The sequence below is a fragment of the Lutra lutra genome, chromosome 3 (genome assembly GCF_902655055.1).
Source record: "Lutra lutra chromosome 3, mLutLut1.2, whole genome shotgun sequence".
Taxonomy (NCBI): domain Eukaryota; kingdom Metazoa; phylum Chordata; class Mammalia; order Carnivora; family Mustelidae; genus Lutra; species Lutra lutra.
In genome coordinates this window covers 46527588-46542463 of record NC_062280.1, presented here as the reverse complement: position 1 = coordinate 46542463, position 14876 = coordinate 46527588, and the positions used below count along the sequence as shown (strand labels likewise).

The 14876-nt window shown below is 55.5% G+C and overlaps 1 protein-coding gene across 2 annotated transcripts in view; it reads left to right on the top strand.

The window, feature by feature from the left end:
* Positions 1 to 13121, top strand: part of NDUFA10 (NADH:ubiquinone oxidoreductase subunit A10) — a 51150-nt gene extending 38029 nt beyond the window's left edge. For both annotated transcript variants that reach the window (XM_047721564.1, XM_047721563.1), the window contains exon 10: positions 12758 to 13121. In XM_047721564.1, the coding sequence (XP_047577520.1) occupies positions 12758 to 12826 (69 nt within the window). In that variant the 3' untranslated portion in view covers positions 12827 to 13121. The remainder of the gene's footprint in view (positions 1 to 12757) is intronic.
* Positions 13122 to 14876: the final 1755 nt, after the last annotated feature.

Sequence of the window (14876 nt, the reverse complement as noted above, 5' to 3'; positions counted from 1 at the left end):
TGGCCGACAGAGGGCTGGCTGGCCAGCGAGAGAAGCTACCTGTGGGGAGGTGTGGGGCTTAGCATACTCAGGTCAGTGCGGGGCGTGCACGCCAGCCTGTACGCGGGCTGCTGCCTCAGAAGCCTCGTGTTCCTGAGTTAATCTCGCTGGAGCCCCTTCCAGCCCCAGACTCAAAGGGTAGATTGTAGCTCTTAGCCTTCCTGCATTTACATTTGCATAAGAGAAAGGTTTTTGTGTGTAGCATGGTGTCCACAGGCGCTTTGATGGCTAACGAGTCTGGGGGCAGGGGTAGAGGTTCCCGAAAGAGGTCTTGACAGGTCACACTCTGCAGCTACGGAATGTTCCTGGTGTCACATTTGCATGGTGGTGGTGTGTCTCTGTGGATCCTGTTGCCTTTGTGGCTTCTCTTGGAAGCCAGTCAGTGGGGATGATGGGAGGGCAGTGCTCACCCACACACACAGTGGCAATGTGGGCTGTGGAGGTGAGCACTCATGGACTCTGGACCCCTGCCCCTTAGCTGGCCTCCCTCAGTGTGTCCGGAGGGTCAGCTTGAAGGGAAGCCGGCTTTGGTGGCCCAAAGCCAGGGACCCCGCTGCTGTGTCCGGCTGCCTGGCTTGGGTCCCCCAGCCGGAGCCTCGCTGCCCGCCTGAGCTGAGGGACACCCTTGGGGTGAAGATCCCACGTCCTCCCATGGCTGGGCAGTCTTCATGGCACCGGGGCCCAAGTCTGGGTGGCGTGCGTCCAGGTCACGGGGTTCAACTGGCTCATTTTGCTTCCTTCAACGTTGTGATTTTTACTTCTGCTTGTCCTTGTAGGATCTGAGCTACCATTTGTCCTGGGGCATAGCAGTCCTGTACCCCAGAAGTGGCCCATGTCTCGGGAGCCGATGGGCTAAGGGTTCGGCTCTGTGTTTCCTTTTTGCTCTGATGGCCTGGAGTCAGGCCCAGTTTCAGGCTCTGCACCAAGGATGGAGTTTGTCACTGCAGAACTGCCTTTTCCTGGGAGCTGTCCTGTGCCAGTGTCAGCTGGTGCCCTTTCACTGCACAGCTCACACAGACACCATGCAGAGGATGCGGGGACAGACCCAGTCCCTGTGCCCTGCAGGCTCGCTGACCACTGGGCACCACACGCATGAGCATAGCACATGGTATAGTTCCGGGGCTCATGGTGGGGGTTCAAGTGTCAGGTGTCAAGAATCTCAAGATTATAAGGACGACGGTTTGCCAAGTAGACGAGGGCCCTCCCCAGTTTTGGGGGAGAAGGAACAGCTTTGTGAAGGCTAAAGGCAGGGTGGTGGGTCATGTATTATGTGAAAGAAAGAGGTAGAAAGGACTTTTGTCAGTTCAAAATTTAAGGTGGTCTGTGGGCTTTATTTGGGATTACTCATTGATACAAGAAGCTCTCTGCTGTGAATTTCAGAGCTAGGGAGACAGTGGGGCTCAGAGGTTGGTTAGCTCAGGGCACCTCCCTAATGTGGGAAGATGTGGAGGACAGAAGTTCAGGGTGATGGTTCGGAAGATGCTATCCTGGCTGGCGAATGCATTCTGGTAGCGAGTGGCAGGTGTACAGCACGGGCCAGATTCTTGTAGGGCCTTGATGCCCTCGTGCTTGTTGGCAGTAAGAAGGAGAGGCCTTCTGGAAGGCTGGCTAGGATGAAGGTGGGGTGTACGGGACAAGGGGCCCTGGGGCAGGGGTGAGAGTAGAGAGGCCGGCCTGACCAGGAAGCCATGCACAAGGACAGCTAATTCTGAGTAGCTGCGTTCGGCCCCTAGCTGCTGTCTGGGAGGGCGGGTTGTTACTCTTCCCAAGTGTGAATGGGCTGCAGAGAGGCTGTCTGAGCCGGAGGCTGGAAGGTTCCCTGCAGGGCACAGACCAGGCTCCATCCCATCACATTGAGTCCCTGTGCACAGCAGGCTGGGGTAGTGCAGGGGAGGATGCCATGCACAGCTGGGCTCGGGGTCCCTGGGTTGGGGGGGGTGTTGTGAGCATTTCCTGGTTGGCTGTGTTGGTGACCTAGGGGTGCAGACTAGTGAAGACAGACCTTTTGAGAACAGAAAGTCGCTAAGATTCCATATGAATAGGAGTTTTAGATTTTGGTTTTGTGTTGTTGATCCTGTGGCCCTGGTGTTAGTTCAGCTCTCTCATTGCTCTGGCTGGAGTCAGGGTGGTTTTCGGGCACCCATCCCATCATACTCCAGGTGACTGCCTGGGCAGTCTCAGGCTTCTCCTGAAGTGATGTTTGCAGAGGGACACGAGTGTCTGGAGTCTGAGTTTATTTATCCATATATTTCCCATTCACTCGGCCCCTATTCTATCGTTGGCACAACCTGTGAACACTCACGTGAGTGCCGATGTATGCATAGCAGTCTACTAATTTTTTAAAGTCATTTTTCAAACCCTGTACTGGGTTACTACTTATTTCCGTGCAGTCCTTCCTTGGGGCAGACAAGCTGTGAATTGGTTTCCGCTTTACTGGTTCGGTGTCTTTTCAATTTAGGGAGGCCAGATGCTATTAAGATATGGAGCTCCCTCCACAAATCTGATCGTGTCCGAGACAGTTGCCAGGACGACAGAGTCTTCTGCTTTTTCTCCTGCTATTTTTATTTCTTTACTATCTCAAGTTGTTTTTGTCTCAGTCCCAAGTTAGCATTATCTAGAAGAGTGGTGCTTTGTCGCTGGACTATGTCAACACTGTGTGGTCTTGCCTCCGCGGGGCTTTCTTGGGTAAGGCCACACTCGCAGTAATGGGAGAGCCTTGGAGTCGTTGGCCTCAGCGAGCTGACGGAGAAAGCTTACTAGACTCCGCTCGACACTCGGGCCTCAGAACTTAGCTTGGTACCTGTTTTTTTGTGTTAAACTGCAGAGTCTCTGTTTAGAAATTGTTCCGCTGAATGAGAGTAAGTGCATGGTGTCTGCGGTTGCCCCTTGCTCATGGGCTGGAAGACACGCTAATGTGGCTGTTTGCTGAGCACGGGGCTGACACTCCTCATCCGTCCACATGCCCCTTTGCTTAGGTTCCCACGTGTGGAAGATGACCTGCGTCCCTGGGGCAGGGCAGTTCATGTCAGACATGGACTTCTCACCCGGTGCTTCAGGTTGAGTGTGATTGCAGATGACCACATGCTATCTGGGTTCTGCTGACGCCAGGTCACAGGGTGCCGTCCTCGCATACAGCCTGGCAGACCACAGGTGCCCGGATGTCGCCGTGTGTGCACTCTGTTCTGCTGTTGGAGAATTTCTAGCAAGAATATTGTTTTCAGGTCTTTAAACAGGGGTTTGAGTCAGAGCTTTCCCACTCACAGCTAACAGTCATGCAAAGTGCATGGTGCTGTGATACTTAGGGCAGTGGGTTTGGCAGCTAAATACGGATGTGTTTAACAGGCTGTGGTGTTTGTGCTAAAAATAGAAGACACTTATTCTTAAAAAGATGGCTTCTGAAAATTGTCTTTGGTAAAATAAGATTTTAGGGGGTTGATTTCAGTGTTTTTAGACTGAATTTATGCTTAGCAATAATGAAAAATTGGGGACATTGTACATCAAAGAAGTCACTTTACTAAATAATTTCTATAACATTCTTCTTTAAAATTAATAAAACATTTTTATTCTTGGAGCTTATTAGCATTTATATGTAATAATTGATAATAGAGTTGGACATTGGAATCCCTAAGTCACTGCAGACTTCCTTAGCCGTTTGAGCTCCTCAGAGCGTCTGGAAAAAGCAGAGTCCATCATAGCTGTTACAGTCCACTTCCCACCCCAGGCAGGGCTTCTTCATCTGATCCTTTTTTAGAAATTCCCCTTTTTACAGTCCCACAACGAAGGACCTGGTGCCAGTATTAACACATCTAGTTTAGCTCTCCAGGAGGACTCAGCTGAGGAGCTGTGAGCATCTGTGAGCGCACCTGACACACCTGCCTGGAGCCAGAAGTTCCCCAACAGGACTTTGCAGTAAACCTGAAAGGGGGTGGAGAAACCCTGAGAGCCCACCCCTAGGCCAGCGTAGATGGGGGCTGGGCGCTGGTGCATGCCCAGGCCCAGCACAGCTAGAAACCGGAGCGCAGAGCTCCACCCATACCGGCTGGAGGGCAAACAGAACACTGGAGGGAAGGAATGGAATTCAGTAAAAATGAAGGCAGCACACGGGTGAGACAGACAAAGCTGTTGCATCATTTCCCAAAGTTAGCATATGCTAGGAGTTGCAGTTTAACCCAACAGATTCTTACACGGGGTCGTGGAAGATATTCCTGGACTTGAGACTTGAGGGTCCAGCCTGCTGCCTATAGTCAGGTGGCTCGGGCAGGTCACTTGACGCCTTTCCGAGGAGAGATAGCACCCACCTGCCCCTCATGGCATCAGAGTGCATGAGACAGTGCTGCTTTTGGATTCCAGTGGCTGCCTGCTTGTGTCAAGCAGGGGAGTGACTGCCCTGGACACCAAGAGGAGAGAGCGGGAAGAGAGGACACCGTCACCCTGTCTGTGTCAGGGCGCTCCTGGAGGAGGGGGCAGGAGCTGGGCAAGAAGAGCTAGTCGTGGGAAAGGACGAAGACGAGGCAGAGGCTGGGATAGCCGGTCACCTGCTTGCTCACAGAGGGCCACTTGGGAATGCCTGAGAACCCAACACTCACCGGATCGGGAGGTGCGTGTGCCAGAGCTAGGGCTGGCTTCCTCCTTGGGGCCTCCTGCCACCCTGTCCTGGAGCCTCTGGAACGCTCCTCCCAGAGGTGTGGTTCCTCACAAGGCAGCGGTTTTTGCCGCACGTCTCCAGGAGAGGTGGTGCTTGAGGAGGACAGCACTGGCTGGTGAGCAGGGCTGAGAGAGCCGGCGGCCTTCTTGGCCAGAACCGGAGCACTGGCCCCCAGGGGCCCTGCGGGAGCAAGTGACTCACCACCGCCCTCTGGCCTTGGGAGACGAGCTGGGTAGAGGCGAGGTCTCCTCAAGCGGGGAACACTTCAGTCCCGTAGCAAGTGAGGTTCAGAGTTTGTATCTTCCCTTTCTGTTTTCCTGGCTTCTTTTGGCTTGGTCAGCCATCTTCCTCTTCTGTTTTATTTATTTTGCTGACTCATCAACTACACTATCTGGTTTCATGTTCATGAACACTCCGGGCTGTTCTAGTACATGTCTGTCCCTCACCAGCATCTGCTCACATGCGGCTGGTCAAATCCTGCCAGCCCACGCACAGCAAGCTGACTTCTGTCCAGGTCCCCTGGCCTCTGCCATGGTCAGTTATCTTTAGAGGAAGCTGTTCTTATGACCTTTCACCCTGGCTACTAGCTGTGCTGTCCAGTGCGCTCCGTGCAGGCCCAGGCCTCTGTATGACACCTCTCCGTAGCCCCAGTCCCCTCCTGCCTTCACTGTTCCCACCACCCAGGTCTGTTGGCAATGAGTCGTTAGCTCTTGTTCAAAAAAGTCACCTGCACTTGCGTTTCATTTTTATAGATGGCGGCACAGCACGGACTTCTGCGCTAGCCGCTTGTTTCCTCTGACACCCTGAGACCGCCCCCTGGACCCCTGGCCACACGGCTTCTGTGGATAAGTCTGAAGTCCTGCTGTGTGCCATCCCGTGCCTGAGGGACCTGTTCTCTCTGGCTGCTTCTGAGACCCTCTTTTCATCTCTTTATCACTACTTCCCGCCACCTGGTGACCACGTGCTTCCGGGTGATTTTCTTTGTGCTTATCCTGCCTGGGGTTCATGGAGCATCTCGGGTGTGAGCAGTCCATTGTTTCCATATCATTTGTAACACATTTAGTCATGATTTCTCTGGATGTTTCTTATTCTCTTCTGGGGACTCTTGAAGGTCGCTGAGGCTCTGTCCAGTTGTTTTTGGCCTTTTTCTCAGTGCCTCATCTTGGATAGTTTCTCTTGTCCTGTCTTCAAGTTCACAGGGGTTTTCTCATGTTTATATAATATGCTATTAATTCCATTGTGCTAGTTTGGGTTCTCCAGGAGCAGCAGCCAAGATAGGATCAGGTAGATATTGATGAGACTTTTGGGGGAACACCTGTGAAGGGTCAAGGGGAGAGAAGATGTAAGGTGCAGGGAAGCCCTTAGTCCTGGGTGCCATGTGACGTCTGGGACAGAAGAGGGAGGGAGGCATATCAACAGTGCAGGTGGATCTGGCCGGGCTGATAGGGTGGCCTGGGGCCAGCGGTACCTGTCAGCAGAGTCCCATGTCCTGAAGAAATAGGAGGGCCTAGAGCCTCTGCCACTCCCGGGCCAGGCTGAATGGGCACCTTCTGTGGGAACATGGCCCAATGTGACCGGGGTGGCAGACACGGGCAGCAGCTGATACTGTGGGCACGTTGGAGCAGCACACCCAGCCAGTGGAATTTTATTTCAGATATCCTTTTTTTTTTTAACCTTAGAAGTTTGTTTCTTTTTATGTTTTCTGGTTTTCTCATTACTTTCACTTCTCACTTAATTCCTTGAGCGTACTGAATATTTTTATAATAGGTTTCAGTGGGCGTCTTTTCTAATTTCCCATCTTTGTTACATCTGAGTTGGCTTGATCTGTTCTCCCCTGGATACGGGTTACATCTTCCCTGTCCAGGGCTAGAGACTTTTCCACGGTCACCATCCATTGTGAGGTCTCTGCTTATGAGTCCTTGATCTTGTTTCATCCCTTGAGGAGCATTTGAATGTGTACCCAGCTGGCAGTTGACACACTTGCAAATCAGCTTCAGCTTCTGGGGTTTGATGTCTTAGCTTTGTGGTCAGTCTTGAGCAGCCTGGCTCATAGGGGAGGGTTAGCCTGGTAGCCAGGTGTGTGGTGAGCCCCGGGTGCTGGGAGCTCAGTCCCTCAGCCCCAGGGGAGCACCGGCAGCCCCCAGGAGTGCCCTTCTGCCGGCCTCTGGGAGCGTCACCCCACACGTGCAGGGACATGCGCAGCAGCAAACCAGGTCCGTCCCCGTCAGTATGTCAGGCCTCCTTTTCTGCCCACGGCCCTCCCCTCTAGCTCTCTGCCCGCAGATGCTAGCCAGCCCAATCTGTGTGTCCGGTGTCCAGATGGTGGGGGAAGCTGTGGCCATCAGGAGGCGTGGGTTGGTCTGGTGTCCTCACATGGTCTGTCCCGAACAGCAGAGCTACGGCCAGGGCTGCAGGGGTTCAGGTGGGCTGTGGTCCACTGTGGCTGCTCCCATGGGCCGTGCCTTGCACTGTCTGGTTGCTGCCTGGCCTGCTGCCAAAGCTGTTTCCTCCTCTCCGCCGACCAGGTCCCGTCTGTTCCTGAAGCCTCAGATCCCGTGGGTCAGACCCGGTTCCTCCATCCTCAGGCATCTCCATTCTCTGACGAGCTGTACGTGTTCTGTGTATTTCATGAGGTTAGAGAAAATGGGATTTATTCATGCCACTCAGGACGCTAGGACACAATGTGCTTTATATGCAGAAGGAATTGAGTTTTTTCCCAGGAGAATGAGTGAATAAAGGTAACTGCTCTCAGCTGGGTTCTGAGGGAAGTGGCTGGGAGAGGTCTCCCTGTGTGACCTCTGACCTCATCAGCCACCTCTCGGCACAAATCCCAGCCTGGCTTATGGCGTTTCATGACGGGCAGCTTTCCCTGGAGTCAGACTCACCCGCAGTCCCACTCTGTGGCATCACCTTGCAAACAAAACATACCTGTCTTGGCTGCCTCTGAAGCCTCTCCTCGAGCTACCCGGCTCCCTTGTCCCCCGATCCCGTCATCACCTTGTTCACTTTCTCTTAGGGCAGCGGGTAGCAGTTTTTTTGAGACAAGCCGGAGAGTAAACAGTTGAGCTCTGTAGGGCCTGCCCCCGCTGTCCCCAGGACTCGTTTCTGCCATGGGACTGAGCACCCACGAACCTTGTTTCTACAGGACAGTCATCAGCCAGGTTTGGCCTGCATTCCATAGTTTGCCGATCCTGCACAAGGCCATAAATTCACATGGGGACATGAGAGCCCTGACTCCCCCACACGGCGTGAGCAGAGCGTCGTCATCTGGACCAGAGTCTTGTGCACATTAAGCGAGAACCCGTTCTGGTTGCTTGTGTCGGCATCTGTTTATTTTTTCCTGCAGTAAGCGGTTCCACGTGGAGAATTTCACATCAAGCACAGAAGTCTGGAAGGGCACATCGAAGGGTCATTTCTCACCAGGAGCACTCCACAGAGCAGGGGCTGGCTGCCCAGGGGGTGATAGGCCCAGGGGCCGGAGGGGCTGGCGGCCTTGTAGCGGGAACAGACTCCGAGCCGGAGGACGTGGGCTTGGAGTCTAGCTCCGTGGACAAGCTCCTGAGCCTTTATTTTAGGGAAAAAGACAAAACAAAATAGGAGTGTATGTGCCAGAAAATACAGAATGTATGAAGAGTGTGCAGTTAGCACTGACTAACCTTCCTTGCCCCCCACTCCTGGGCCCCTGAGAGGCAGCCCTGCGAGAAGTTTGTTCTGCACGTACCATCCCGGGGTAATGTGCCAGCAGTGTGAGTGTGTGTGGCTGGGGGTTGTGCAGGAGGCTGTCCTGTGCTCCTTACCAGGAGGGTCAGGCCCATTATGTTTCCCACTGTTGTAAATGTTAGTTGCAATTAGGCTTGACCTTTGACACACAGATTTTATGCAGTTTAAGTGATCTGGGGAAACTGGGAATGATTTCGAGAAGGCTGTGGTGCCCTGACTACATCTGTCCCATGCCCATCAGGATGTTTCCAGTGGGAGGAGACCTAGGCCTGGGGAGGAAGCTGTGGGGCTGCATGCCTCCCCCACAGCCCTGAGGGGAGCCGCAAGGGCGAACCTTTGGGGGGAAGAGCCACGGCCTCTTTGGGCGGCCCCCCAGCCCAGATAGCTAGGCTTACAGGGGCATGGGGCCCACAACATGGAGACCCCCAGGTAGGCCAGCTCTCCAGCATTTAGGGCACAGGGCAGCTGGGGTGCTCCCCTGGAAGAGGAGGGCTTTAAGTCTGTGTCTTTGTGGTTTGCAGGGTTTTTCTTTTTAGTAAACTCACTCTTTGACTTTAATGGAAATGGGGAAGGTGGGAAGATAGGCTCCTGCAAGTATTAGACCTGGCACCATGCCGCCAATCCGGATGTCTGGCGCGTGCGACATTGTCCTTGGGTGCTGTGTGCTGTGGGAGTTCAGATAGGGAGCACTGATGGGCTAGACAGCCTTGGTCATCTTGCTTCCTCCCTTGCCCTGTGTCCCTGCAGCCACACCAGGCCACTTCAGTGTATGCATCCCTCCTCCTCCTCTCCCTCATCCCCCTCTCCCTCCTCCCCTGTCCTCCCTCCTGCCCCTTCCCCACTTCCCTCTGTCTCTAAACATTTCATGAGTAACAGTTCATGTCTTATCTTCACAGAGTTTTTGAGTGAAATAGTGCAGGTCGTGGAGAGGGGGCTGTCCACTAGTCACAATTTTTTCAGAAATATTTTCTTGTATAAGGAACACATTAAGATTAGGAGTAAGTTCGGCTGGGGGAACCACAGAAGATCTAGAACACCTGTGTCTTGGTTAAGCTCAGTGGCTATGTCTCCTGTACAAGTCCAGAGATTTATGTGCTGGAGGCGCTCAGCAGCTCTGTCCCACGGAGTTCTCCCTGCTGATGTCCTGCTCCCCGAGGGTTGGCCCGTTTCTCCGTGGATGTGCTGGCACCCATGTTCCAGGAAGTGGGTGGAGGGAAGGGAGAAGAGGAGGAGGCGCAGGCTGGGCTGATGGCCCTTTCCCCAGGTGCACTCCTGCAGGCGGGTGTGCGGTAAGGGATGGCTGGGCCCAGGCTTGCATGTCATTGTCGGTCCCCGAGCTGTGCTCCCTGCACGATACACGCTCTTCTCAGAACACTGCAGGTGTTTTCTCACGGGACAGGTGTGAACTGGGTTTTGGTAGTTTGCAGGGTTTTTTAAATGAGCAGATGCAGATAGGAAGAAACGGAAAAGGAAAAGCTTATTTTGCATCCCCTCAGTGTGGAATGTTCCAATTGGAAACCCTCCCCAGGGTCCCCATTGGCTTAAATGTGCTGGAAAGGGACCCTGAGGCTCAAGAGATCAGAGGGCAGGGGACTGCCGCCCCGAGCAGTCCAGGGGCAGGCTTTTGAGCCGTGCGCCGCTGCCGATGGTCTGCCGGCTGTTATTTGCTCTGGGCTTTAAAATCCGGTGTGCGAGGACGTAGCAGAGCTGCGTTGCTGCCACACACCAGCCCTTCCTTACAGGGCTACCAGTGCTCAGGGACACCGTGCCTTCAGAGCCCCAGGGACACTGCTGACAGAGCAGCTTGCCGCAGGCATGGGGGACCTTTGAGCGCCTTCCCGAGCTCTTTCCCTGACCGGTCAGCTCTCTGTTCCCTGGACACAGTGCTGGGGGTGGTCCTCCAGGAAGAGAAGTCCCGTTCTGGTGGGCCCACTGTTGGGACACTGCAAAGTCACACTTCTCTTTCCTGCTGGGACTGTTGTGCCTTCGTGGCCCTTTACTGGGTGTTCCCAGATGCGGGCCCCGGCGGGGGGCCAGCCCAGGGCCTCTGGCCTGCCCTCCTCATCCTGTTCTCAGCCGGTCAGCTGGTGTCTCCTCTAAGGCCAGGGCCCCCATCAGCATGCCCCCTGGTGTGCACAGACACACCCCAGCATCTTCCTCACCGTGGGCAGAGCATTCCCGTGTGTGTCCTGGGGAGCCACTCACCTGTGTGGTCTTGTGGCTCCGGAGGTCAGGAGGAGGAGGTGAGGATGTGGGTCGGCTGTGTTCCTTGTGGATGCTCCAGAGGAGGCTCTGTTTCTGCCTGCTTCCAGCTTCTGGAGACGCTTGCGCCCTGTGGCTCACGGCCCCTTTACCTGTCCTCTACTTCCGTGGTCTCCCCTCTCCTCTAGTCTGACCTTCTCGTCCCCTGTGCCAACCCCGGGTGTGCGTGGACAATCCGGCTGAGCTGCAGAACCCCCTCTGCTGTGTGAGGTCTCGCAGGCACAGGGTCTGGGGGTTGGGGCATTGTTTTGCCTGACACCGTCCCCCACCTTGGCGCGGGGACTCTGCCACACCCCTCTGCGCGGGAGGACACGCACTATTAGTCGTCATCATCGTCAGTCCCAGCTTCCCTGAGCTGCCCCGTCCCTGCCCGGACCACCTTTGCACACAGGTCTGTGTTTCCTGACGTCTTCTCTGCGCTCTTCCCCAGGCACCCTCATCAGTTCAGGTGGTGTCTCCTCCGCCCCAGCTGCTGGGCGGTGGCCGCATACCCGCAGGTCCCCAGCACAGCTTGTCTCTGCAGCCTCAGACCCAACTTTCCCACTGCCTCTCACCTCCACGCATGTCCACAGCTGGGCTAGTCGCTTACCTTCCCTGTAGCCACCACCTGCCCTCCCCCGTTCCTCTGTCATGCTGAGCTTCCCAAGCCCTGAGGAAGCCAGACAGGGGTGTTAATCCCTGCACCCACCTTATGTCGAAGTGTTCGTGGGAATCAGCTGAATACGTGATGTGTTCTCTCACAGTAATGCTCACTGTGTCCGTAGCCTGTGTGGCTGCCTGGGTGCCGGCCTTCCCCAGAGTGTCCCGCTCTCCACTGGCAGCTGCACAATCACACCCCCCACCCCAGGCTCCCCCGTGCTGCTCCTGTGGCCTGTGGGAGTGTGATACCCTCTCCCTTGCCAGTTTTTTCCCTAGACTCTAGACTCCCGGGAAGCTGGGTCTTGCCTTTTGCTTTCCTTTCGGATTCCCCGAATGCTCTTGGCACATGAGTGGCTCTGTTAATGGGGTATCCCAGGCCTGAAAAGCAGAGCCAGCCTGTGCTGGTCTCCTGCTCTGAAATGCATGGGCTCAGCGCTCCCGCCCGTCCTCACAGCAGTCCCCGGCAACACAAGCACCTCTGCAGACTGCAGAACCCCTGCAAACCCGCGTGACCCGCACGGGTGACAGCGTGGGAGCAGGGCCTCAGAGCACACCTGCTGTCCGTCAGCTCTGTTTGGCTCGGCAGTGGCCTTTGGAGCCCCCATTAGTGGCTCCCATTGCTATGGCTGAGGTTGGATGCCTGGTGCTGATGAGGAGAGGGAAACTGATTTATTTTTTCAAATGCTTTAATACTTAAGGGCAAAATGAAGGATTTTTTTATGTAGTATGTACGAATCTGTTTATCCACATTGACTTGTAAATACGAGAAAATAAATTCAGCGTTTTGTTCCCACATATGTAACTTGGCGAACCTAGTGTGCTCCAGAGTTTCCCCAGCCAGGCGTGGCTCCATTGCAGGCCCACCCTGCGCTGTGGGGCACTGCCTTCCACAGCCACCTGGAACCCACGGCCCCTGGCTCTTGCTGCAGACTCCTTTGCCCAAGGGAGTGGGCTTGTGGCCACATGGCGTGGTCTCTCTGGACGCCATGAGGGCTGGCAGGAGACCTCTGCCCTCTCAGTCTCATTGCTGCCCGGACAGACAGCCCTCCTGCGTCTAGTCCAGTCTGCTTCCTCCCCCTGCTCCCGGGAGCTCCCACTGAGGTGGGGCCTGATATTCGACACCCGCCTTTGTCCTCTTCCCTAACCTGCCCTGTAGATGGCAAAGGGCGGAGGGCCCTTAGTAAGCTCACCTGAGTGCTCCCGAGAGCCTGTGCTGTTCCAGCCAGAGTGCTGGCCAAAGCAGTGCCCTCTGGAGGTGCGAGTGGGTTGTTTGAATGACCACCCTCAGAGCCTGAAAACAGACATGCTGTTTCCCAGGCCAGAGGCCACCCCTGGTGCCTGCAAGCTATGGGCACACGGGGGCTGGCCGGGCTCTGTTCTCGTGGAGCAGCTGCAGCGAGCTGGGGCTCGTGGGCCTGTGAACCCTTGTGACTGTGGTCTTCCCTCCCACAGCTGCCGGGCCGCAGGTACTGCCCTGGGTACAATGCGGACGTGGGTGACAAGTGGATCTGGCTGAAGTGACGGGTCATCCTCCACGCTCTACACTGCGACAGCGAAGAGGTTTCCAGTCTGACCTGCTCGTATGGACTCCCATGTGGCTTTAGAGTGGGGTGGGGGGTGGATAGTAGTAAATGACCTGAAAGTGTCACCGTGGGAGAAACGGCCCGGCCAGGAGCAGGCTTCCCTGAGGAGTGTCTGGGCGCAGGATGGGCCTCTTGCTTTGGGAGGGTTCGCAGCCTGCTGGCTCTGTTGGGCAATGATCCATAGTTACCACGGGGAAGAAAAATCTGCTATTAAAGACCAGACGTGAGTAGAATTTCATTTCGTTATGGTTGTTTTCTGTGTCATGCTGAGTTGGTACTTGGTTTCTTCAGACTTCCAGAAATAAAGCCGATTCCACGGCGTTTCCCTCCATCATCCATCCACACCCGCACCCGCCACGTGTGTTTGCTCATGCGTCACTGACCATGTGCTGTGGTGGGTCTGGTTTACTGAGACAGAGTCCAGGACTCAGAGGGTTTCTGTACCGAGAGGGAGAATCACATTTCCTTACATAGAAAGCAAAAAGAAAACTTGCCAGCTCGTTGAGCGCTTCAGTGGCCTGCCCTGTTGAATGGGAGAGCTCTCCCCCTGAGCTGTGCCCCCGGCCACGTGCAGACCCCTGGACGCCTGTCCCTGTTGAGATTTGGGTGCTTGAAGTTCAGTGTCGCATAGAGGTCAGTTCCTCGGCCACACAGGTGCACTGGCTGCCGCTCAGGCTCCTGCTCCCGCACCTGCTCCCGCACCTGCTCCCAGGCTCTGGGCTCACTGAGATGCTTCATGGGCGTCCCAGTAGTGCCCAGTGCAAAGGAGGCCCAGACCGCTCTCCAGTCCCTCCCCTTCCCCAGCTTCCCTACTCTCCTCCCCATCCCTTCCTCTCCCCTCCCTGCCATCCCCTCCCCTGCACCCCTCCTTTTTTTCTTATTTTCTTCCCTTCTTCCCCTCCACTCCCCTCCTTCCCCCTCCCTCCCCTCCCCTGTTCCTCTCTTCTCTCTGCTGACTTCCCCTCCCTTCCTTTGCTCTCCTCCCCTGCATTGTCCTCCCCCTGTGCTCCTCTTCCAGTCCTGTTTGCCCCACTCCTCTCCCCTCCCCTCCCACCCTTCTCGTCTTGCCTTCCTTTCCTCTTCCCTCCTTCCTTTTTGGGGAGGGGTGTTTAACAGTTGAAAGTTTCCTAGCAGCGTCTAAGTTGGACACCCTGCTTTCATCAGGACCTGGGAGTGCGCTTGGCACCCGGCCAGCTGTGGAGTGTCTTTTGGACTAAGTGCCTCACAAACCATTAAGGAGAGGAGGAAGGAAAAGAAAAACATCTTTAATTATCCTGGCTGTCCCTGATGTCCCGGCCATAATGAGCTCTTTCTCCGCGGCAGCATCCCCCACGGGTGGCAGGTCTGCCGTGTGGTCAGGACACGTGGGTGGGAGCCTGCTCACTCTGCAGGCAGACTCATCTCTCCCAGCCTGTGTGCACCGCACCCAGGGGACACGGTGGAGCCCGAGTCTCAGCACTGGGGTGCACACTCCCTGCTGGCTGCGCACGTGGTGGCTCGTAGGTGCCGAGAAAGGCTGGGTCACTTCTCGGTGCTTCTCCTGTGAGTGCCAGGCAGAGAAGAGTGAATGAACAGTGACCCAGCCTTCTCTGCAGCTGGGGACCCGGAGGGTTGGGTGGATGCCCGCGTCGGATCTCCTGACTTGAGAGCAGCCATGATTCAGTTTCACGAAAATGCTACAACCCCTCAAAGCCCCGGAGCTAAAATAACCCTGCATGTATTTAAATACTCCATTTTGGAACGTTTAGCACTTCGAGGACCTCGAGCGGTGTTGGCGTGGCCATGTGTTTTCAGAGGGAGTCAGTGGCTCACGTCCCCCTCTCAAGCGGGCCTCACCGGGTGCTCCGGCCGCCGGGCACCCTCTCTGTGGTCACCTCACTCTGCCAACCCCTCTGCTGCACACAAGGTGCATGGCCAGAGCCGCGGGTGAGGAGGCCGCCCCCTCACGGGGCAGGTGTGGCCACAGACTCTGGTGATGCTGGTGCTGG